We start from the raw sequence: 26313 nt of genomic DNA on the forward strand, positions 1-26313 counted from the left end.
AGCAGTTTGCTCAGGAGGAGTGGGCCAAACTATACCTGTTGACAGGTTAGAAAATTGCTTGATTGCAATGATTGTGCTAAAGGTTGTGCAACAAAATATTACATTAAGGGGCATATTCAATTGTCGCGGATTTCCGCTGCGTTAAAACTACTACCATTATTACTGTAGTAGTTAGCTGGATTTCAGCTCGCGGCTCTGGGAGCCGCGAGCTGAAATCCAGCGGGGTAACTAAGGTAATAACGTTTTTCCTGCGCACTGTTACCATAATAACGGTAATAGTGCGCGCACCGCAAGATTTTCGGCGTTTGCGCCGACAATTGAATATGTCCCTAAGGGTCCCATTATTTTGTCCATATAATTTTCATTTGTTTTACTTAAAATATTCAGTTGAGTCAAAATTCAGATGCAAAGTCTGATTTCTATTAAATATGGAATAAACAATGATGGATGCCAATTAGTTTTGTCATTTAAAGTTATTTTAGATAAAAATATGGGTTCTTTTCTTGTGGAAGGGTACTAACAAATTTGTTCACATCTGTATTTTCATATTTAGCCTTGCAACCTTCAACTTACAAAAGCAACAGTTCTGAAAATTAATAAAAAAATGAAAGACTAGAATAAGTCCCCTGATTTAATACTTTGTAGAGTCATCTTTTTGCTGTAATTACAGCCATCAGTCTGTTTGTATATGTCTCTACCAACTTTGTGCCTCTAGATTGGGGAATATTTGCACATTCTTCTTGCAGAATTGTTAAAGTTCATTCAAATTGCGTGGTGAGATTTTTCTATTGGATTTAGTTTAGGGCTCTGACTTGGCCAGTCAAGGTCATTCACCTTCCTAGTCTTAAGCTAGTGCATTGTTTTCTTGGTGGTATGTTTAGGGTCATTGTCATGTTGGAAAGTGACCCACCTGCCTATCTTTAGCTGTCTAGCAGAGGGCCCCAGGTCTTCCTCAAGAATTTGGGTGTATTTGGTGGCATCCATCTTCCTGCTAAGTCTCTGCTAAAGAGAAATACCCCTACAACATAATGTTGCCACCATGTTTCACAGTAGCTATGGTGTGTTTTGGGTGGTATGCTGTGTTTGGATTGTGCCAAACATAGCACTTGGCGTTCAGTCCACAAAAATTCTGTCTGGGTCTCATCTAACCATACAACCCTTTGTCATATGGCATCAGAATCTTCCAAGGGGTTTTTTTGTGCAAAAATGCAAGTAAGACTGAGGGTGACACTTTTTCAGAAGAAGCTTCTTTCTTGCCTCCCTGCCATACCTGGCAGCTTTGTGTAAAGCTTGTGAGATAGTTGTTGAATGCACAGATAGATCAATCTCCACTATAAAGACTTATGAGTCCTTCACTGATCATATCCTCCTGGCTCTGTTATCCAGTTTGGAGGGATGGCCAAATATAAGCAAGTTGTTAATGGTGCCATACACTTAATAATGCTTTGAACAGTACTCTGAGGGAAGGTAAAAGCCTTTGAAATCTTTTTGTATCCTTCTCCTAACTTGTGCCTTTCACAACTTTATCCCAGAGCCCTTTTGAAAGCACCTTTCCAACCATGGTGAATTATTAGCCTTGCTATGCACTACCAGTAGTGGAATCCTCAAGGAACAGCTAGTTTTATTGTGAAGAAATCAAAACTGCTTCAATTGAAGTCAGGTGGTGGCCAATTAGCCTGTTGTGTGATCTGGAAGGTTTTTTGGTTATACATGCGCAAGTTTATAATGCAATCTAAAGGTATTAACACTTATCCAAAGCAGGTATTTTAGTAATTAAATTATATTGTTAAACCTTTCTGTAAAAGTTGTTTTTACTTTGATGGTTATAATGTGTAAATAAAGCTGCAAAAAGTTTGGTTTTAATTTATTTCAATTTCCATGGTGGAATGTGACAAAAGGTAATTATTATGATAGGGTATGATGATTTTCTATAGTCACTGTACAGTCTTACCTAAGCAGTGTAGGTGTAAACAGTCAGTTGTGCAGAGTAAATCACTGTAGTAAGGTGGCAAAACAAATGAAAAACAGCAGCAAATAAAAAAAAAAAAAGAAAAGAAAGGAAAGATATAGCCATTCTTCGGCTTGAAGAGCATGCATAAGTAACCGAAAATGGAGTCTGAACTAGCAAAATGAAGAAATAATGACATTCACAGGCAGCATAATAATATATTACCAGGTAGTGCTATGACTATAGAACAACTTCACACCTGAACTTAAAAAATGTTTTGCTAGTTAGATAAAGTATGTCTCTTGTAGAGGGCAGGATACTGAACATGTGTAGACAAAGTAAATTGTGCATTTGTAATGGATAAATGGAAACAGTAAGTATATGGAGTAGCAAGGTGTGAAACTGGGAGATGGGAGAATGAAATTGGTCAAGAATGTTACAATCTTAATTTGTATGAAATGAGATCAGTCATTGACTAGAATCCATGGTTATAGAAATAAAGAAAACTATAATCCCAAACTATAGCTCCAATTCTATATGTAATGGTCTGGCAGAGATATCGACCTAATTAGGTTAGCTTTAGGTGACATGTGTCTTTAACTAAACACAAGTACTCTATTCCACAAGTCCTATATTACCCCAGAGTATTGCATTTTATAAAGTGTGTTTATATTTGGTGAATTCTGAACTGCAGCATTAAGTAACCTTTATTTTCAAATTCTCTGCCTCAAATATTCCATCACTAACATTCCTTGTATGGCTCTTTCAAGGTGAAAGAAATCACACGGGATATTAAGCAGTTGGACCATGCTAAGCGCCATTTGACCACCTCAATTACAACACTCAACCATCTACATATGCTGGCTGGAGGAGTTGACTCATTGGAGTAAGTCTGTTAACGGTCAATTTAATTTCAACAGCACGTTTCCTCCCTTGTGCTACAAGCAGGCAGTTCAAGTCTCTTCAGTGTTATGTCATTGAAATAAAAAAATAATATGCTGAAAAAATGAGCACAAGCTACCTGAAATTAGATTTCTGTGTTTTACTATGATGCTGTAGACAGAGTGTATAAACTAGTTGGCAATAAGTTAAGAGACATTTAATATATGTTTAAGGTAATTGTTATACATTTTCATTTGATGTAGGTATAAACATGTCAGTAGTTGAGACTCTTAAGGTTAAATATTTCCAGTAGTTTTTGTAGAACAGTGTTTACTGTTCTTGCATAGTATGTAAAACATAATTAAAATGTTTAATATTAAAAGACTACTAAACCCCAAAATGGCTACTTCTGCTTTGTTAAAAAATAGTGTTACCTTCCCACTCCATAATAGATAGCTGAAGCTCCTCCCACATCTTTAGGACAGTGTCTTAACAGGATCTGATGCAGTTAAAAATAAAACCCCAGCATCTGCAGGCATACGAGTTGCTGTGACATCACAAGCATGCCCCTATGACCAATCCACACAGCGCATTTTTTGTCTGCCGAGATGTCTGTCGCTGTCTGTCTGATTAATTAGAGAAGCTCCTCTCTGCTACCATGGCAACCTGCTGCAGAGGGGGATAGGTGCACTTAAGTATAAACACGGCAGTTATTTCATGTATATTATTCAGTTCAATAATACAAAGTTTTATGCTATAATACATTTTAAATAGTGACTTTGCTCATCTTGAAAGGCTTATGTTAAAATATTGAATTTTGAATATATAAGAATTGATGCTATTTGGCTTTGATCTTTTAATATTTTTTAAAAATGATCTTAGTATGATGGATAATTAAAATACAATTTATTTTATTTTGCATTTTTCAGAGCAATGACTAGAAAACGGCAGTATGGGGAAGTGGCCAACCTTCTCCAAGGGGTGGTGAATGTACTGGAACATTTTCAGAAGTACATGAGTATACCACAGATTCGCCAGCTCTCGGAAAGGTGAGGGTCTCTTGCTGTAGAACTTGATGCGAGTCTAGATGTTAAACAAAGTTTTATAAAAATAAATAGCCGTAGGGCCCCATGTGTTAGTATGTACATTAGTTTACACTGCGTGTCACCAGTGGCAAGAGTGATGCAAAGTATGGTATTTTGATGTTGCTTTTTTACGCCCATGTAAACATTTTATGTATTTGCATGTGACATTTACCCTTCCATTGATACTCCACTGCTTATTTAATCACATAGGTGATAGGGGTTTTTATAAGTGTTTTGAAACCTGTAAGTATAATTTTAATAATGTTATCTCTTTGCAGACCACCCCCTTAACTGTGCACAATTAATTATAGAGTCTTTCCACTATGTGTCCAAATCCCTATCTTATTAGTGGAAACATTTGCAGAGACAGAGCAGTGTAAGGTTTAGCAAGCATTGATCACTGGAAGATAGATGGCAGCTCAGATGCCATCTCTTTTTTTTTTTTTTTTTTTTTTTTTTTTTGAAATGTCAGTGGAAAACATGATGGATAGTTTATCCCTGATATTTTTAGCCGTATCTTGACCAAGCCTCTTTTCTAATGTTTACGTTTTGATAACCGTTCCATCTGGTTGTGATAGGAATCGTGATTTGTGCGGAAATGAAAGGCACACCCTGCTCATTGCTTACATTTCCAGTCTTCACAATAAGGAAATATATCTAAAGCCAGAATAAATAGACTTGGGGCAGTTTCTTCTCACTGACAGCTAAAATTTGGTATATCCATATTTGTCCTATTTATAAAATACATTTTCTATACAATACAAGGATTTAACCCTTCAAACTTAAGCACATTATGTGGAGATGCATTCAGGGCATAGATGTACATATTATATGTAAGATGTATTCTATTCAGGTTCCTGTAACTCTATATGTATTCAAGAGCAAGAGGTAGTGCAGTGTCTGACTAGGGCATAAAGGGCCCACCAGTGGAAGGCAGTGGTAGGGGCCCACTACAATGAGGTGTGGCCAACTGCAAGAGGGGTTGTGGTCAATCATTAAAGGGGATCTTGTCATCCCATGTACGACAACATATAGCATCATAGTGTGGTCTATAAAGAAAAAGCGGAGCTTGCGAACAGGGATGCCACCAGAAAATGCCTTGCCCAGTACACAGAAACGACAGGATTAGGATTACTTAATTATTTATTATAAACTATAAAATGCCAAACAAGACAAAACATTAAAAAAAAAACAGACAACAGTGCGTATATATGGAAACCCTGTTTTCTATTACATTGTAGTAATGTGATACATGAACACATACATATAAATATATATTAATATGTATGGCTATACAAAAAAAAAATCAGATACCTTGCTTAGCAGGGTATGAAACTCTTAATATAAAATAGAACCAATCTCTTTAAAATTAATGCCAATATAATAACAGGTTTCAACTTAGAGCTCTTTTGGGCATATTCAATTAGCTTTCCGGTTCGCGGGATCGCGCCGGAACGGGCCGCGAAGTCAATCCGCGGTACCGCAATAACGTGGATTTTCGTTCGCAACCCATAGGGTTGCGTACGAAAAACCGCGTTATTGCGGTACCGTATTACCGGCAGTACTGCGCAGGTTTCGCGGTAACGCGCGTTACCGCGAACCGGAAAGCTAATTGAATATGCCCCTTTGTTTGTTGTAATTTAACATATGGGCCCACAGTTATTTCAATAAGTAACACCTAATGATTGACCACGTGCACATTAAAATTATATTTCTAAAAATTATATAATTCTAGTACTAACAATGGGTGTACTGGTAAATGGGAGCTTAAGATGAAAGTGAAAGTATTGCATGTGTTTATAAAGGACCACAAACTACATAGGCATTATGACAGACAAGCTGCATTAGTCCAATGATCACAGATTTTTCAGTGAGAAAGATAACAAGTTGATTGAGTTTCCACCCATAGTTGAAAAAATACTCTGTTCTATGTATAAATATCAGACTTTTCTGTGGTTAATGTCAAGAAGCCTCCGTTCGATTGTAAATGAGGTTATTAACATCAGTGTAGGATGTGCCCCATAAATGTCTCTAGGTAATAACTCCTCATCCAACACGTGGGATTTTTTGTGTGAACTTCCCCGCACAGCTCATGTAGCAAATAGATATGTTGTTTTTAGGGGCATATTCAATTCTTTAGAAGTCCCGCGGCGTTAAAACTAGTACAGTTAATACGATAATTTGTAGCTGGATTTCAGCCGCGAGCTGAAATCCAGCGAGTAAATTACCGTATTACTGCAGGATTTTCAGCGTTTCCGCCGACAATTGAATACGCCTCTTAGTGTTCGTAACAGCACTTCACAGGACTGGGGATTCTGCAGCTGCAACATTTCAGAACAGACTGCCGACAGTGCTCACCTGACAAGCTGGCAAACTCGCTGAGATTGATGCTGTAATGAAAATGGCACAGAAATATCCGATGTATGTTTAGTGGCTGCAGCCGACGAAATACTCAGCCGGATAACTCCGCCCCACCAATGAAGAGGGCGGGGCTATCAGGCACAGGGCCCCCCGGTGAACAGTTCGGTCCCCCGGCAGGCCAGTCCGACACTGGCAGCAATCCTTATTAGTTCAAACATTATATAAAACGTTATTTAATGTTTACCTAGCAAGATGGCATACTAATGGTCAATGACGGTAAAACACATCTAGATATGTGGATTACATCATAAACATAATGTGTTTAGATCAGAGGAATTATGAATGTCCCTTTGCTGTCTATTCTCTGTTATTATTTATTGTTCTACATCAAATATAACTAACCTGTTTCCACATAAAGCTCTGTGTATTTAGGGTGTCCACTGGCTTATTTCTCTTTACTGCCATCTGTTAACCATAATCTTTATATAGTACATGTCCCGAGCTTGGTGCATGTGTAGTTATGAAGAATATTTTCCAAATTTTATATTTTAAAGTACATACAGATCAGTAAGAATAGCTGATGTATTATATAGTCAATGGGAAGACTCCTTATGCACCAAGAAAAGCATTTTAACAGAATTTTAGTGTGGCCTTCATCCTTTAAAAGTGTCCATACATGCTGTGATTTTCACTGCCATTTAGGCCTTATTGGTCTCAAATCACAGTGAGTTTTGCCCCAAAAAGACGATCAATCGAAGTCTGCCCTAAATGTGGGCACCATAAGGTATCTGCTGGGATGGACAGTAAATATGTTAGGCACATCAGGCCATGTGTGCAGTTATCGTCCAACTGAGCCAGTGATGCCCTTTGTGATCTGGCTAATCAGCAAGTGCAGATTTGCCTATACCCCTTTATGTACAAATATAGCTGAAGTTGTTCATTTGGCATGACCATCAGTGTTAAACCTCATTATATGTAAATATATTTTGTTTCTCTTAATATTGGTTATTTTTTTTTAGTGGGGCAAAGACCATCACTTTTTTTCTTTCTAAATCTAGCAGAGATAGTAAATACAGTTTATACTGCTGTTGTCAATAGGCCGCTAAACTCAAACTTAATTTTAGGAAATGTGCAAAGATTTAATTTTTTGTGTGATTTATCAGATATTTTGTTACTGTAGTATGTGTAGCTTAGCATTTGATTTTTCTTCAGTTCAGTTGAGTAGAATATAGTTGTTGTTGTTGTTGTTGTGTTTTTTTTTTTTTTGTTTTTTTTTATTAAGTGGATGCATTACTTGGCTTTATAGTAGTCGTCCCTCTACATATATGCACATATTAATGCTTTCCTACACCCTATCCTGCTTGTTTGTGTCTCTCACTGTCTACAGACTGCAATTACAGCATGGGCACAGTGGTTAGGACTGCTGCCACACATGGTCAAAGGTTGATTCCAACAAAGGTCCTAAGTGTGTGAAGTTTTCATGTGTGCTGTCATGAGTTAGGATATCTGATAAGTTTCTTAGATCATTTTCTTAACACTATACCTCCAAATCTGTATTTGTGTTTGTGCTTACTACACTATAGTAATCCATAAAATTAGTTTAAAATTTAGCAGTAGATAACATAGATTCAAGTATTATGACAAAAACATCAGTCCATGACTAGAGTATTAGTCAAAACACTCCAGGGGGCAGACTCAATGGCGCAATATCGCGTCTGCGCTTTATTACCATTTATACGGTAAAAAGTAACGCTTAATTTTGCTTGCACCTCTATGATATCACTAATAAATATTGCCGCGTAGTGTCTCGCGGCCATTCCGGAACACTGTGGCAATTTTTTTTTACTAATTGAATTTGCCCCCAAATGTTGAGAGATGCAACAATGAGACGTGATCTGTATTTCAACTTGTATTTTTATTAATTTGTGCCTCTAATAACTGGTTAATTTTTTATTAAAAACTAGAATAAATTATGCTGATGATGACTTTGTGATCAGCACAAGATACATTGCAATGTGCCCAGCAGTTGAGGACTAATATATTCACAATACAGTTAGCATATATATAAACAATACTTCTAAGGAGTCAGTGGGAGGATAATTACCTATCATTCAATGAATTTTATGTTGATGCATTGCAGTCGGCCTGTGCTTTAATAGAAGATAAATTGTAACAAGAGTTGTGGTTGAGGACTGAACATGTTATACACAAGCAATATTACTAAGCAACTAGCAGGTGGATTTGAGAGAAGAGCTCTTCAACATTGATTTTAGTTTTCCGTTTCTGTCTGGTTTATTATTTTTACAGGTGGTATCACTGAATAATACTATATTTAACTTTTGCATGAAAACTGAGAACAGTCTAGTAGTAGATTGCAATCTTAAACTGTCACGGAGGCAACAAAGCCAAGCAATGCCAATTCTTTTCTGTTGGCTCCCTCTGCCCCTCTTTCTTTTTCTTTTTTTTTTTTTTTTTTATCTTCTTTATTACTTTTCATTTATTCACATATAATAAAAAACTCAATATATATATTAAGATATGTGAATTGCTTACAATTGTAAACATTGCTATGATCGATGTGGAATACAGGTCATTGGAGGTATCTCACGCCAACTATTATGTTTGCTTAAAGGTCTAATAAAAATATATTGACTTACTAAGGAACATATATTATGTTTTCTTAGTACTATGCAGTTGATATATCAAGTACAGATGTGTTGAGCTTATAAGGAGCAGCACTGTAAGATCCTGCTTTCTGAGTGCTAGCTTTTCTAATATCAATTTAAAATATAATTGAATTTTATTAGTGAAGCTAATGCGATATTAGATACATTGTTATGCATATATCTATATGTATGCATTAAATATTGAGTTATCTTTTAGTAACAGAGTGGGAGTTTATTAATGCACCTGTATCAATTGTGCTTAGTTTAATGGTAATCAAAGTATTGTTGATGCCATCTATGTTTCCAGATGCAAATATCTCCTTCAGGTGGTTGTGGCACCTTGGACACATATGGGTTCAGAGCCTCAAGGAAGGTAGTGGGACCAGCACGGGGAGCAGGTAACTGACAACTGAACAGAGTACTGTTTGGTTGCTGTGCTCTGTGTTTCATCTAAGAGCAATGATACAGGCACGCAGAGAGAAAGAAGGAGACCATGTCAGAGATTGGTATCTCGGCATACAGAGGTGCTAATCATACAATCAAAGCAGTAGAGAACTGGTGAATATGGTATACTGCTAAATACCACCATATACTGTCCCAACTTCTACAAGTACTGCGGAACTGTGAAAGCAGACTTTATTATATAAGAACAGTACTGCAGGAACATTTGCAATTGTACTTTGTGTTTTTAGACCTAGGCAAAATGTTTATTTTAAGTTTAACATCCTCTGATCTAAACAAACTTAGAGCATTCAGTTGTCCTTGATATCATTTGGGGTAATATTTAATTTTCTGTTATTGATGTATCCTGGTGCTATCTATACATTAACAGTATAAGTACGACTTTTATGAGTGACTTATTTCTACGTTGCGTTTTTCTGAGCAGGGCACATCATATACCTTGGTCTGTAGATTTGCAGAAAAATATTGGCATTGTAATCAGTTGCATCGTTTCACAGTTATTTCACAAAACGTCCGCCCGCCATTTACAACATTGCATTACCATTGTCCTCTGGAAATTGTGACATCTGGCAATACATCTGTCTACCTGCTGGTGGCTCTAGAAACTGTGACGGTGAACTCTCCCTGTGCATCTGCTGGGTGACGTGGAACATGTTATCTGCTGGGTGGTCTGGAAACTGTAATAGTTATTTATAGCCACATATACCACAATGTCTTGCACCTCAATGACGGACTGCTGTGTTATTTCATTATTCACTTATCTTTGCCTTGTTTACCACAAACATGCCAAAAAGGTCGCCCTGGAGGACTTCGACTCTCCGTTGTTAACATTTATCTATGTAATTTTAGTGTTTAAAAAAGTTTAGAATTTTGTTAATAAAGTAATTTATTCCTTACATTTCAGTTTAATTTAAGGTGGTTACCGGCGGGTTTCCCTAGTATGATCTGAAATGAATGCTAGGAGACTATTTGTTGTTCTACTCAAAGTGGTACACATTTAGTACTATCATGTCTGATTTTAAATATATTAGGTCAAACTTGAATGCTAAAACCACATTTTTTCCACCTTCTAGTGATTTTAATTTCTGCAATGTTTTTTTTTTTTTTTAAATCCAGTATTTTTATTGATATTTTTTGAGATATAAACATACTAAACAACAAAAAGAAAAGAAAAACTATCGCATACATATCGGAATTAAATGACGGAATTTACAAGATTACATTAAAGCATAATAATAATAAATGTGCTATATTCATTCAGGATCATACATGGTAAATGTTTATACATAAGTATGTTACACATGCAGGGTTTATTACATGGACTCAGATACTTATTATAAGAACTGCAGTAGCCATACATTTAAGTAGATAGAGCATCTGTACTAGATGACATAGGATAGAATGGAGACTCTAACCATCTGTACCATATATTCTCAAATTCCTTCAGAGCCTGTCTGCTAGTATAAACAAATCTCTCGTGCCTTATGGTGGTATTGACCAGTGCCTTCCAATTTTTAACCGTGGGACTCGTCGGGGCCAACCACAGCCTCGCTATACAGACCTTAGCCAACATCAATAACTGTGAAATGTACATTTTTGTCAGTTTATTAACTTTCCCCTTCAATCGGAGCCCAAAGAGACAAGTGGCCGGTGAACTAAGAGACACTTCAATTCCAGTAACCTGAATACATCTCCTGATCCTTCGCCAGAAGATTTGTATACATAAACACTCCCGTAGAAGGTGCCAAAAGTTAGCATTGATCGAATTGCATTTCGGACAGTTAGGAGTAACATCCAGGTGAAATTTTGCCAATCTAATAGGGGTAAAGTAGGCCCTGTGTAAGATAAACACCTGTATTTGTTGAAATTTTAATGATGAAGTATAACCTTTAGTACTGTCTGTAACCATTTCCCACTCGTTGTCTGATAAAGGGCCAATATCTATTTCCCACTGATTCCTCAAACCATCCAAATCATCTGCAGTGGATTCATACAGAAGACATGAATACATTCGAGAGATCAGACCTCTATAACCCAAGGCCTGTAATTGTTTCCTCAGTGGATCCACCCCAAACACCAAAGTCTCCCCTTTAAATTGTGTGTTTAGGGCGTGTCGTAACTGAAGGTAAGAATAAAACATTGTTCTGGGTACAGAGAATTCCCCAACCAACTGTTCGAAGGATTTAAGTACATTTGTATCATAAAGCTGACCTACCGACACCACACCCAACCGAGACCACTCCCTGGCCCTCTTCACTGTATTCAACTTCTCAAATTTCTTTGCCCCCCAGATAGGAGTATAAGGATCAATGTCAGTTTGTTTCATTATTTTATTACAGATTGTCCAAATCTTAACTGCCTGAATCAGGAGCGGAGGAGCCCGCATACCAAGCCGCCCCGCCAGCAGTGACTGTAAGGGAGTGTGATTAGAATTAAATTGGTGTACCAACACCCAATGTAGCTCATGGTAATCGGGGTCCGAAACCCATGCCTTAAGGTGGACCAATTGAGAGGCAAAATAATATAATTTCAAGTTAGGAAGTGCAAATTCACCAGAAGATCTGGATCTATACAGCGAGCTGAGCTTGACCTTGGCCCTTCCCCCTCCCCAAACCAATGAAATCAAATAGCTATCAATGCATCGGAAAATGGAGGGTGGAATATATATAGGTGACTGCTGGAGTATATATAAAAACTTTGGCTGCACCATCATCTTAATTAAATTTATCCTACCGGAGACAGAAAGTGGGAGCTTCTTCCATACATGAGTTTTTTCTTTAATGTATTTGATCTGGGGCCGCAAATTAAGTTCTACATATTCAGCGGGGGTATTAGAGATCCATATTCCCAAGTATTTGAATTTCGATGCCCATTTTAACTGTAAGCCTTCTGGCATTGTCACGGGACACTCCCATCCCAGAGGGAGCACGCTAGATTTATCCCAATTAATTTTTAGGCCGGGAAAAAAACCAAATCCATCAACCACCCGCAGCAAATGTTTTAGGGAAGTGTCGTGATTTGAAAGGAACAACAGCATGTCATCTGCATATAATGCCACCTTATCCTCTCTGTGCTCTGATCGAAGTCCCACAATTTCTCTATCATGCCGGATCTTACAGGCCAGCGGCTCTATTGCTAATGCAAACAGGGTCGGAGACAACGGGCATCCCTGTCTAGTACCCCGCTCTAATTGAAATTGTTGAGAAATATGCCCATTGACACAGACCCGCGCCACTGGATGTGAATACAAAAGTTTAACCCATTTTATAAATTCCGGGCCCACTCCAAATCGGGACAATACCTCCCACAGGTATGGCCACTCCACAGAGTCAAACGCCTTGGCTGCGTCCAAGGACACCACAACTTCGCTCTCAGAAGAGGGTGACCGCACCTGCAGGAGAGTATACAGCCTTCTAAGATTGATAGACGTGGACTTGCTTGGCATAAATCCCGTCTGATCCGGATGAATTAATTCCAGCACCACTCTACTTAACCTCAAAGCCAGTAATTTTGCTAGAATCTTCACATCATTTGACAAAAGTGAAATTGGGCGGTAGGACTCAGGGTACAACAAATCTTTCCCTGACTTAGGCAGCACCACCACTATTGCCTCTGCCATTGAAGGGGAAAGAGCGCCAATCTCACCCAGCTTGCTGAATGTATCCAACAACCTAGACACAAAAAAGGGCCGGTGTTTTTTATATAATTCAATTGGGATTCCATCTACTCCAGGGGCTTTACCATTAGGGAATGACATAATAGCTATATCAATCTCTTCAAGAGTAAAGGGTGAGTCCAAAAACTCCCTACTATCATCGGAGAGGACAGGAAGGGAGATACCATTCAAATACTGCTGTAACGTATCCATGTCATATCTGACCTGTGACTTATATGTATTCGTGTAATATTTATGAAACACCTCAACAAAATCAGGCATCAGATACTTCTTAACCCCACTGTCATCACAGATAACCGGTACTGCTGCATCTGCCCTCTCCGCCCTTGTCAGATAAGCCAGGAAGCTACCATTTCTATCGTCCTCTGCATATCGTACATGCTTAGAAAACAGAAATTTACGTTTGGATTTCTCAAATACATACTCTACCCACTCTCTCTGGGCCAACTGCCATGTTCCCCTTGCAACCTCAGTTTTGTCCGCAATGTATTGTGCTTCTAAGGATTTACACTTTTTCCTCTAATATCTGTTCTTTTTGTCTGGACGACTTTTTAATTTCAGCTATGCCAGCAATTAATGTCCCCCTTAGGAAAGCCTTAAAAGCGTCCCAAACTATAGGTGGCCTTGCTGTTACCAGATTATCTACAAAGAAGCCTTCCCACTGTGTCACCAAGGTCGCTCCTGTACCCATCAAGGAGAGCCAGAAGGGATTTAATTTCCAAAAGGACTGGCCTCTATCAATTGCAAAATCAATAGATAGGCAGAGGGGCGAGTGGTCAGAAATACCCCTAGCCCTATATTTCACGCTCCTTACCAGCGGTACCAGAGAGTGTGACAGCAGAGCCAGATCAATTCTTGAAAATGCATTATGTGATGTAGAAAAGCAGGAGAATTGGACATCTTCTGAGTACCTCAAACGCCATACATCTACTAACCCCATTTCCTCAACCAGAGCAGAAAAAGCCGACTTAGAGTTGCCAACTACAGCATTTTTCTCTCGCCATCTGTCCACCTCTCCATTTATCACATTATTAAAATCACCTATACAAATGGCTGGAACCTCTGGGAACAATGCCATGAATTCTCCACATTTCCTTAACACCTCACCATTATACGGTGGGGGTATATATACAGCTAACAGAATCACCGGAACCCAATTAATGACAATGTTTAATAAATATTTTGCTTTCCTTCTGTGCTTTTTAACCATTTTTATGTCATGCACAGCGCATTGTGAATAGAGCAGACCTCGGGACCATTGATCCCAACACAAATGCATTGTTTCTGTTCAAACTATAATGCACATTAAATAACGCTTGTGTCAGTAACTCTACATATAGACCAAGAGACATGTGATATAAAACAGGTCTTTGAAAAACAGGATTGTTTTTTTGTGTTTTGTTTTATATTTAATTATGTTGCTGTTCATCTCTACTCAGAAATATGTCTGTCAAAATGTAAGCAATCTGCCCTACCCCACTTTTTGTTGTCTCTGTCATTCCCTAAAGTATTAATAGAATTTGTAATTATCCATCATCTATATGTAGCTTCTAGAAAATCCTGAAAGGTTTAATTTAGTGTTGATTTCCTGCAGACTTTCTTATATTAAGACCTAGACAACTATTTCTTATTACAGTGTTTCAAGTTTCTTGTTCATAAATGGCATGGAAATTGCCATCTGATGCGACATCTGCATCCTTTACTGGATATGGCCCGTCAAGTTTACAATCAGTTTCAAGCCTTGTTATTTATTATTTTTAATTTAGTTGCTAAATAGTGCTTGTTTATATAACATTGACTTTAATAACTGAATTCATATAGCATACATTCAACATATAAACTAAAACGACAATTGTGGCTTGTAATAAGGGTTACTTTACTAAATACATTGTGGAAAAAGTGAATTTTATTTGTTGCTCTAATTTTATAGATAGATAATAATTTTATAGTAAGTTGTGTTTGGTGAGTTTTAGGATTTTGAAAAATCTTACATTAGTAAGAAGTAATTTGTGTTTTCTTATGGACAATAAGTATACCTTAAGTCTTTAGTTTGTTATATGCAACATTAAAAGGTTAAATGGACACTGCAAATAATTGAAATGGGCTGGAAAGTATTTTAACTGAGACATAACAACTGTACCACAAGTCAGAAAAGACCGGCTGTCTCAGCCCCTTTTTAAGCTGCACACTGCCAGTTCCTGTCTAAAATTTCTGGTAGGCTAAGCAAAAAGAAGTTGTGGTTTTGTAAGACTTACTGTTATTTGAAAACTTGGGAAAATAGATGTGAAAGATAGGAAAAAAATAAGAATTGTGTCTTAAACTGGATGTCTGGTGCCAGTTTGGCATACTTGTTAGTTAACCTATTCACGAATAGGCTTCATCCTAAACACCCTTATGTTCATAAATGTTTCTCAATAATATGATTTAAAGGGTCATTGTTTTTTTTATTTAGAAACCATTGATTGATTGATGATTGAGATATATTATGGAAAAGCAACAAGAGCCAGAGAGTGCAATATTACACTATGGGGCATATTCAATTGTTGGCGTTACAGCCAAAAGTAACGCGCCACGCGCACTATTACAGTCATTACGGTAATAGTGCACGTAAATACTGGTATTACGGTACTTTTCTCGCTGGATTTCAGCTCGCGGCTCCGGCTTACTTTTACCGTAATACCGATAATAGTTTTTCCGCGGCGGAAACCACGGACAATTGAATTTGCCCCTATGAGCAAACACCATATAGCACACAATTTTTAAACTACATACAATTAAACATCATAAATCAGGCTTGTCTGTAGTGGTTTATTTTATCACCTTTTAACCTGCTTGGATTCAATTTCACACCAGGTACACTGCAAATGGTTAACAATGTTTAAATTGCTGTATTGCTTATCTGAACATCAGTAGGGGTCTGCAGATCGTCCTTCCTGGAACAGCGTTTTGGGTCCGAACGGGTCCACAGGAGTCAGATTAAGCCAAAATAGCAAACCATGAACAAAATACCGAAACCACAGCATGCAGTAAACCACCCTATGCGTTTTGTTTAGAAAATTTCGCCAGGGATGTGTGGCTTCCCATGCTGTGCCAGTTTATATAGATAAGCTAATGATTATAATTACTAACCTGTTTAGGCACCTATGATCGTGCTGCTAATTTGCGGTAGGAAACTTGTAATTAAATGATCGAGTGAGAGAGTGGTCTGATAATGTTATTGGGTAAATAATGATTATATATGATATAGGTATATGATGATCTGGTGTATAAATCATGTGCTGCAGAGTACAATGTATAGTCCTTCATCAGGGAAACCCACACTTTCCAAGAATTGTAGAGGGAGTGATTTTTAAGAAGATAGTTGAGGGGTTGTTAGGTATATTCATTTGTAAATATCGAAGAGGGGTATATAGTTTGGGACTGTTTATTAAAAGCATTTGAAACAATATACAAAGGTAATATGTACACCATAAATGTCTGAGACCTGTTAAGTATATTAATACATATGTGAACCAAAAATAATATACATCACTGTAATCCAATGTGTTCTTAAAATATCATGCCACTATAACCTCTCCTTTTCTATATTACTGGAAGTTTTCATTCAGGGATGAGAAAAAGGAAGGTTGATTCTGGTTTGGGGAATAAACATTCATTAAAGTGACAGAATACAGTTGATTTTATTTTTAATTCTCTTTTAACATTTTTTTAAGCAGCAAGTGATACGTGTATGTGAAAATATATTAACAATGAAGAAAATTGAAATCTTTGGCATTCCAGACTTCCATATAGCTACACTTGAAAATCAGTCTTGCTGCTGTATTTAAGATGGATTCCTCTCTCACCGCTCCACATCTGCTGCACCGCTTTGCAAATCCCTACACTGGCTCCCTGTGTCCTCCAGAAACCAATTCAAATTACTCACCCTTACCTACAAAAGCCCTCAACAACACCACCCCTGGATACATCTCAAATCTCATATCAAAATACTCTCTCTCCCTCCCTCCCTCTTAGATCTACCTCTGACCTACACCTTGGCTCGTTTCTGGTAACCACCTCTCACTGCTGCCTACAAGACTACTCCCGTGCTGCTATCCACTAAAGGAATTCCCTGCCACGCTCAATCAGACTTTCCCACACAGTTTGAAAACCCATCTCTTCTTTTTTTTTTTTTTTAGAGGTGACCTTATCCCCGATAACAGTATTCACTCTAATGTAACTTCACAACTGTCCCAATCCCCACTCTAAACCATATTTTCTCCTCTTGTTTCAGCTGTACCCTCTTCCACTTAGAATATAAGCTCTCTAATGAGCAGGGTCCTTCATACCCTTTATTTGTTATGTCTGCATTTATTTTGTCTACCTTGTATGTCCTTGTTTTATGTATGTCCTGTTTTCCCTACTGTACGGCGCTGCGGAACACTGGCGCTTTACAAATCTACAATAATAGTAAACTCATCGGCTATCTTTGCAGTCCAAATATTTGGTCAGATATTGAACTGAAATAATTTATTTTGTGCTTGGTTTTTTTCCAAAATGTACAATCCTTAACTATTTTCCAATCTGATTACAATTGATGTATAGCATGCAGGTTTCTGTCTGTCTTAGATTATGCATGGTTTTATGAAACAGAATTTATCCTCCAACAAACTAATGATACAAATAAAGCTAAAACCTAGATTGCTACATAAGTATTCTAAAATATTTTTGCACAAAACACATATGTGGTGAAACATCTCCTATCTTACCTCAATTACACATTGTTTGGTTTAATTTTGCTCTTTTTAAACTATAACTTTATACTTAAATATTGGGAGCTGTGGCTGAAAAGCATACAGACACTAACACACTATTAGCTGTAAATAAGTATAACATCCTCACAATAGCACCATTCCACTCTAGTGACATTCTTCATTCATGGAACGAGAATGACAATGGAGTTTTGGCAGTTGCTGAGACTCTGAGATCAAAGCACTGGGTAGAGCCCATTTTAACATGTGAGATTAGATTTTTGAAGAATGCTGGCTGTTGTACATCACCAGACCTGCTCTCTTGTCTGGAATTTATTTTAGAATTTGATGGAGTAGTTTTCCATAGGGATAGAACACAAATATGCATTTGCATTCTTTTCTATTTGTATAAAATAGTTACTCAATTTTAATGGTGAATATATCCCTTTTATAATTAGTTTTTGTTTATTCTTCTACATTATTTTTATATACATATTCCATGAAGCATATGGGTCATGTACTGCAGACATGCCTATGTTATATATACATTTTTTTACCATTAGTAGGACTTTCTATGCTTTTTTTGCTTGGCAGGGTTAAGAATAATAATTACAAATAAGCTCCAATGAAATATTGCTTGCTGTGACACATTATCATGGGAAATACTTGTTTGGTTGTACCCCATGAAATAGTAACTCAAAAAATAATAAATTTGAGTAATCTTGCCTTTAATCAGCCACAAATACCTTAGTTCACTCTTATGAATGTCAATCAATTAAATACTATATTTTGGTATGGCAGACAAATTATTATGTTCACGTAATCTCTTTTCTCTATTTTTTTTTTTATGTTTACTTTTGACATAGAACATTATTAAAATAAGACAATGGACTAAAATTATTGCATTGCCCAACGTTAACAGCAGAAGACAAGAAGGCAAAAGCCTCATTAAAACAGACTATAAGGAGATATGGAATGCCTTCCAGTATACCACCTACAAAGCAAGCTTCAACATATACTATATGTTAAGGATATTGTCAAGGATCACTCACTATTCACCAGTATTCCTCCGGATATTCCAGGGTTGCAATTTAGCCAATCATGTATAATTGCAATATTTGATATGCTTATTTAATTTTAACCAGGTTTGAATTAGAATCACAGGCCTGAAACGGCTGAATATATATTCCAAGAAGCAAAGGGAGTTTTAATAATATAAAGTAGACTTATGTTTTAATATATAATTAATCCAAGGCCATATTATCATAAAAATGCACAGCTCTTTGTTGCAGTGCAATGTTAAATCTTGTGCATAATCTCATATTGTCACTTTTTATTTTTTTTTGTACAGGGTTAAAGCTGCTCAGACTGAATTGGGTCAACAGATACTGGCTGATTTTGAGGAAGCATTTCCATCACAGGGCACTAAGGTAATTATCTACAAATGAATCTGTGTAGTCTTATAATGTGGTCCTCAAGCCTATATGCAGTCCTCACCGACAGTGGATGGTTTGTGGTTTTCCTGTTGGGGACTAATTTACATGTATCATGTTAATGTGAGGACTGAGAACAGGATGGAGAACCGCAAATAACTCTTCAACATTAGCGTTATATTGAGCTTTTGAAAGGAATCTGTTACTAACTGTGCATAGTTCAGCTTAAATCTACTATAACATAATGGCCATTATTTTAATGTTTCTACCAGAGACCAGGTGGACCCAGTAATGTCCTGCGGGACGCCTGCTTGGTAGCCAATGTCCTGGATGTCCGGATTAAGCAAGAGATCATCAAGAAATTTATCAGACAGCATCTGTCTGAATACTCTGTGCTCTTCCAAGAAAATCAAGATGTAAGCGTAACATTGGTTACTCAGTTTAATTTTCATTTAACAGTCATTGACTTTTTGAAATCGGTAACTAACTGCAACACTTATTTCCTTAAACAATTTCAAGAAGAAAAACATAGCCTTTAAAAAAAAAGTTAATTTAACATCAATTTTAGGAATTGTATTATTTTGCTAATGGCTTATGAATAGTAAGTAAATATTACTTGTCTACTTATAACTGTTAGCTACAGGTGCCAATGCATTGCTGTTGATGGCTGCCTCTTTTCTTAGTGATTGACAGTGATTCTTAGCAGTGATTGGCAACCTGATATACTTCATGTGGCCCCTAAAGTATATCAGGTTGCTGTTTAGGTATTTTCTAGTTGCCAGGAGCAACCACTTATCAGGATAGTTTCTGTTGTGTTCAGACCCTTTAGATCCTCCCCACAGTGGGGATATGGACAGTTAGAGCATTCAGTCACCCAATCTTGTGAGAGAGGCAGAACACAGCTTAAAATGTCCTAATCCTGATTTACAGTTGCTCCTGGAAGCCTTTAGCTACAATGGCTTAACACCTGTACTTAATTAACTATAGCAAGCATGTAAATTCTTTTTTTTTAAAAACTATGCTTCTTCCAAGTATTTATATTAATATTAATTTGTCCATGGTCTTATCCATATTCTGCTTCTGCCTATTAGTTTTCTTTCATTTGTTTATGACAGGTTGCCTGGCTTGATAAAATTGATAGACGCTATGCCTGGATTAAGCGCCAACTGGTGGATTACGAAGAAAAGTATGGCTGCATGTTTCCGGGGGACTGGTACATGACTGAACGCATTGCTGTAGAGTTTTGCCATATTACCAGGTATAGTGTCAAAGCATCATCCTCATTGTTTATTTTTCCAGACAAACAGCATTATATAGCATACAAAATAAAACATGATCACAAAACAAATACAAAAGCTTACACTAAAATCATACAAGTTAAACTTAGACATAGGAAGAGCTTACAATCTAGAGCAGAGGTGTCCAAACTCAATCCTCAAGGTCTACCAACAGGTCATGTTTTCTGGGTTTCTGTCTGTAGAAACAGGTGGGATGATTCCTAACCCAGCCAAATAGATTAACTCGACTGTACAGAAGTAAAGACATTCTGAAAACATGAACTGTTGGTAGCCCTTGAGGACTGAGTTTGGACACCTCTGATCTAGAGGATAGCTGCTGTTAGCCAGAATTGACTTTTTTCTCTGGATTACCCAGAGAAACTCAGTGAGTGAAAAATGCAGAATAAGAAGTGTAAGCATTTTACCTAATATGAATTCAACTAGCACTACATTGGTTTTTTTTAAATAAAAGTATCCTCTCTCTTCAGTTCCAAGTTACAATATAACAATATACTGCAACATTTTTTAAAAAAGAGTAACACAACAATTTTACAAAGTAAACAAACAAAATTAACCCACAAAACCCTTAAATATTCAGGAGGTAAATACATAGTTATTAAATTAAGTTTGTCTTAGAGTCCTACAACTGTCTGCCTGTATTCCCACAGAAGCCCATTGCAAGGGCAGATGTAACTAGTGAACAGCCAGCTGTGTGAGGGGAATTTCTATAAGAGTCACCATACCGTGGTGTGGTGCGGAACCTCTTATTCAAGTTATCTGAAAAATTGGTGTATTCTCTCCGTGTGCCAAATCCTATAATTTATGTCTGCACCACCTTTGTAAATATAGATTAGCTTTATAGGAGAAAATCATTACTGGTCTCAACCATTGGTTATATATAGGCGCATGGATTGCCATAATCATTACTTACCCTGTCTCTGCAGCATCTCACATGCTGACTTTTACAACTAGTCCTGTTTTGATAAGGCTAAACAGTCAATTTGTAGGAATGTGTATGGTATCACACAAGCGCATATCAAGGTCTAAAAATCCAGTTATTGTGGAATTAAAGAATAGTGTTACCCAGTAGTGTAATGGTCTTATTTGCATACAGTCCTTATGTCATGTTTGTAAATCTACAACTCTTTTCATGGTTTTAGCGCTGCATTATCTATCATTTTTTGTATACTGACCGGAACAACTGATCCTGCATGAAGAAGGTCAAACAAGGCAAGAATAGGCTTTTCGCCACTTGGGTTAGATTTATAATTTTTGCCCCGGGACAGTTTTCCTTTACCTTCCGATAGCGCCACACCAGAGTATCTCACAGTAGTTTCATCTCCCTCTGCACTCTATCTATATAACATAAATACATTATTAAGCCATAATTGAGCAAATGGATAATAATAAATTATTGATATACAAAAAAATAAAAGTGAAAAGACTGATGCACAAAGTGAGAACAGCGCCCCTCTTCCTCCTGTAATTTTGTAACCTAGGCACAGATCTGTGTGGCCTTTTCACAAATCCTTACCTGTTTTTCTTTTTCTTTCTTCTATAACATTTTATTATAATCATCTAAAAATGCAAACATAAATTAAACATAGTGAAGAATCAACACTTGTACACCCTACACAGAGGATGTTATAAACAGATCTGTTTTTCTTAAGCACAAACTTATGCTTTAAACCAAAATGGGCTGTACATTTGCTCCAAATGGCTAGCATGTAAATTATACTACTCAGAAGTCTGCTCTGCCAGCTTTTCTTTTGGATGGCTTATTTCAATGAAGACCTTTAGTATATAATTTTGTGATACATGTAGTGTTGTGTACCATACAATAGACTGAATAGTATAGTTATTGTGCAAAATGTTAATTGGTTTTTAAGTTGTTGCAAAATGCATAGTGGACTAATTTGTCTCCGTTAATACAAGTCTGTGAATTAGAGATGTTCACTGACCCCCGTGTGTTTTCGGTTTTGGATCTGGATTTACTTCTTGTTTGGCTGTGGCAAAACCGCCCTTGTGTGTTTTTGTTTTGGATCCCTATTTTTCTAAAATTCCTATTTTTTTTGCTGAAATAACATAATTTGGCTCTTTTTTTTTTTGTTTTGTTTTGTTCCAACATTATTTTTAACCTCAATAACATTAATTTCTAGTCATTTCCAGTTAATTTTTGTCAAGTGACAAGAACACTGCTACCCCTCCTTTTTCTGTATGAGCAATGGCACTGAGTAATGGCGCTGGATCTCCTGGGGAGGGAGGTACCTATGGAATCCAAAACCCATGAGATTCGACAACGCAGCAGTAACGCTTTGCCTCGATTCATATCCAAGGACGCGCTCAAGTACTGAGCCGGCTCGCGAGTCTACTCAGATAACCTAAGTTTGGGTGGGCTCGGTTTTCCAAAAACTGAGCCCGAGCATCTCTACTGTGAATACATTTTTCTGTGTTATAACAGCTAAAATCTCTTGCTCACTAGTTAAAAATAACATGTACTTCCTCTTTACGTTTGTGAAAGCTTCTTCCCATAGTGAAATGATTTCAAAATGCAAGAATTGAGCTGCCCAGTTATTTTATTCTGTAATTTAATGGTACATTCTGTGCTGAGCTTACTCCAGGAAAAAGAAGAAATCCCCTGGAGATGAAAAGCATCCACGATACCATAGCTTTTAGAATATCCTCTATACCTGTCATTGTTCTCTCTCTAATGAGAACTTCATCTGCTGCCAAAGCTTTGTTCTTCTAATACGCAAGCTGGCTTAAAACTCTCCTTAGTTCTACCATGAACTCCTCACCTTTCCACAAACATGTTTCTTGCCCAGTATTAAGAGTAAAAGGGCAAATCTGATGCAAGTGGAAAAGTCTCTGGGATGTTTTAATTTGTAATGGCCCTAGGTTTTGAAAGACCACTGATATGTCAAATAATATGCACTACTTTTACATTTCCTAAGGGCAGTCCATTGTGAGTGGTGACATCGTATTATCAAGGTTCTGTTAATTGATAGGCTCCTAGACTGGGAACTTTGTATTGAAAGAAAATAAACAAATTTAATTTTAGGGCATAGGCATTTTTTCATGTTTTTACATTGCAACCTACATCTATTGCAAGAGTCAGTGTTATGTGTAATAATAATGGCTGGGAATCCTACAAGCAGAGAGACAAACATTCTGTACTCTGTCATTTATTCTGAACAAGACCAAAAAAGAGAGGATTCAGTTAAATAACAGACATGTTATCTGATGACACAGTCGTAATGTTGACACAGTTGAAAGGTACACACTCTGAATGCCGACATGTTCATTAGGCCGACATAAGGGCTGACATGTAAAATGTTGACAGGTTGTAAAGTAGACAGTCACAATATTGACAGCAGTAGATTTAAAATAGCAGTACTGGGGAGGGGGAAATAACGTAACTAAAGGCAAACAAATAGCGCAGACACCCCCCCCCCCCCTCCTCCCAAAAAAATAAAATAATAAAAAAATAAATATTTTGACCAATCCTAGGCTGGTACTAGCAAACTTGGGTGGAGGGGGTCAACAAGCTTGGGGTTCCCTTGATTTTGCCGTTAACAGAACTAGGCTTTGCCAGCCTTGGCTGGTGACACTAGCAGGGAAACCCACAGCATGGGGTTCCCCTTCCATAATTCTAAACCAGCTAGTCAGAATGGGGCTTGGTTCCCAAGGGAGATCCAGTACACAAAAAAAAACTTTTAGTTCACCAACTGCCAGCATACCATGGCAGTCATGGTATGCTTTTGCGGACCTGATCTCCCTAGGTTTGACATTATGGCAGTGGGACCCCACACTGTGGGTTTTCCTGTTGTAGTGCCTCTAACCCAGGCTGGCAAAGCCTAGTGCTGGTAATATAAAATGGGGGACCCCTTGCTTTTTTTGCCTCCCGATTTTGCTAGTACCAACTTGGGCTGGCAGTACTAGGGTTGGTTAAACAGTTTGTGAATGTTGACATGTCAACTGTTGACATTTCATACCCAACCCAAAAGAGCACCTGACTCATCACTTACTCACAGTGGAGACATCTATTTTTTGGACTGTGGTTAAAGAAATACATATGAGAATGTAGTCTAAAACTCACTAGCAATCAGAGACTTCCGTGAGTTATTTTATTAACCAATATTTGAGAGGTGTGACCAATCTGCATGAGACATTGGTTCATAGTAAAGGAAAATAGACTTCCAGGTAATGCCATTTACATAGCACCCATTTGAGTCTATATTTTAAAAATGTCATTAGCTTGTGGTGACACAGAATACTCACTTACAGGCAACCAGTTTCGTCCATGGTAGGGCTCCTTATTGTACAACATTACTTTCTGGTCAGCATGTGAAAACTCCTTTCCTAACAAATTCTAACAATAGTAGCGTGTTAGTATGGAGAACGGTTGTTATTCATATCATGTGTCAATTTGAAATAAGATGCAAAAACCACAGGTTTCATAACATATATTTAGCGAAAGAAGAAAAAGTTAGTACTTGACCGTTTACGTATATTCGTGTTTGTATTAGCAATTCCTTAATTGTATAAGAAGATGGTGACTTTAGCATTTAAATCCTCCCTCTCCGCACACAGAAACGGAGCAGGAACCAGCCAGACAAACATGCAGATAAGTGTGTCCTTCTTACTTCTCCAAGGCCAAGGAGCGTTCTCAGGTGTCTAGAGATGCACCTTGATTTTTGACAAATAATATTCTTGGTCCATAAATAGAGAAAGCAACTAATTTTTGCACTTTCTGTCCACAAAAAGGAAATAACATCAGATGCCAAACGAACCTGAAAACAGAATGGTTATTTGAGTTAACGTCTCCTTCCTTCCTATCAGCTTGAACCAGTCTGGCCATTTTCCTCTGACACTTCTGACTCTCGAGGAGTTTTTGCTCACAGAACTACCACTCACTGGATGTTTTTTTAGACACCACTCTCTGTAAATTCTAATGACTGTTGTTCGTGAATATCTCAGGTTATACTCATACAACCACTGGCATCAACATCCCACAGTCAAAGTCACATAGATCACATTTCATATTGGCTTGAGTTGGTGTGTGTGTGTGTGTGTGTGTATGTAATGTAATATATACATTTTTATATATATATATATATATATATATATATATATATATATATAATGTGTGTGTGTGTGTGTGTATATGTGTGAGGTGCTAGTATTAGAGTTTATTGTTTATGTATATAATTACTTTCTTAGAAGCGTTGAATAAGACTGCACCCTCTAGTAGTCCTGTAACCTTTGAACCAATTGTTGAATGAATTGTGTTGTCTACAACATGTGTGCAATGCCTTTTCAAGAAAGTTTTAAAAGAAAGCCGAGTGTGCTTTCTCTTTATTTTATATCGGACTGTAGCATCTATAACACAACCAGATGGCAAGAAAGTAGAGCATGATGATGAATAACTTTAAGATCGTTATTATAGTTGTGTAACACTTGATTTAGTTTTATAATTTTCATCTTTGAATCTTACTCCACTTTGCTGCAGAAATGATCTTGCAAAAATCATGAGGACAAGAGCTAAGGAGATTGAAGTGAAGCTTTTGCTCTTCGCTATCCAGAGAACCACTAATTTTGAAGGACTTCTAGCAAAACGCTTTTCTGGCTGCACTGTGACGGACATTGTTGTGGTAAGACAATTATTGATAAAGTTTCCTAAAAAGTTTGATGTTTCTATTGCTTTATAGTTTCAGCAAATGTCATTTCATAAGCCAGCTAGCTCACTAGGACAACATGATTGGTGATCAGTTGTAATTAGACCTGTTTAAA

At 37.3% G+C, this 26313-nt stretch overlaps 1 protein-coding gene across 1 annotated transcript in view; it reads left to right on the plus strand.

Moving 5' to 3' along the window:
* The window catches only part of VPS53 (VPS53 subunit of GARP complex), a 147462-nt gene that overhangs the window by 37479 nt on the left and 83670 nt on the right, over positions 1 to 26313 (plus strand). Inside the window, exons 6-11 of the mRNA XM_075195055.1 lie at positions 2719 to 2834; positions 3760 to 3879; positions 19162 to 19240; positions 19516 to 19659; positions 20359 to 20501; positions 26033 to 26174. Of these exons, the coding sequence (XP_075051156.1) occupies positions 2719 to 2834; positions 3760 to 3879; positions 19162 to 19240; positions 19516 to 19659; positions 20359 to 20501; positions 26033 to 26174 (744 nt within the window). The remainder of the gene's footprint in view (positions 1 to 2718; positions 2835 to 3759; positions 3880 to 19161; positions 19241 to 19515; positions 19660 to 20358; positions 20502 to 26032; positions 26175 to 26313) is intronic.

The sequence above is a fragment of the Mixophyes fleayi genome, chromosome 2, assembly GCF_038048845.1.
Source record: "Mixophyes fleayi isolate aMixFle1 chromosome 2, aMixFle1.hap1, whole genome shotgun sequence".
Taxonomy (NCBI): Eukaryota; Metazoa; Chordata; class Amphibia; order Anura; family Limnodynastidae; genus Mixophyes; species Mixophyes fleayi.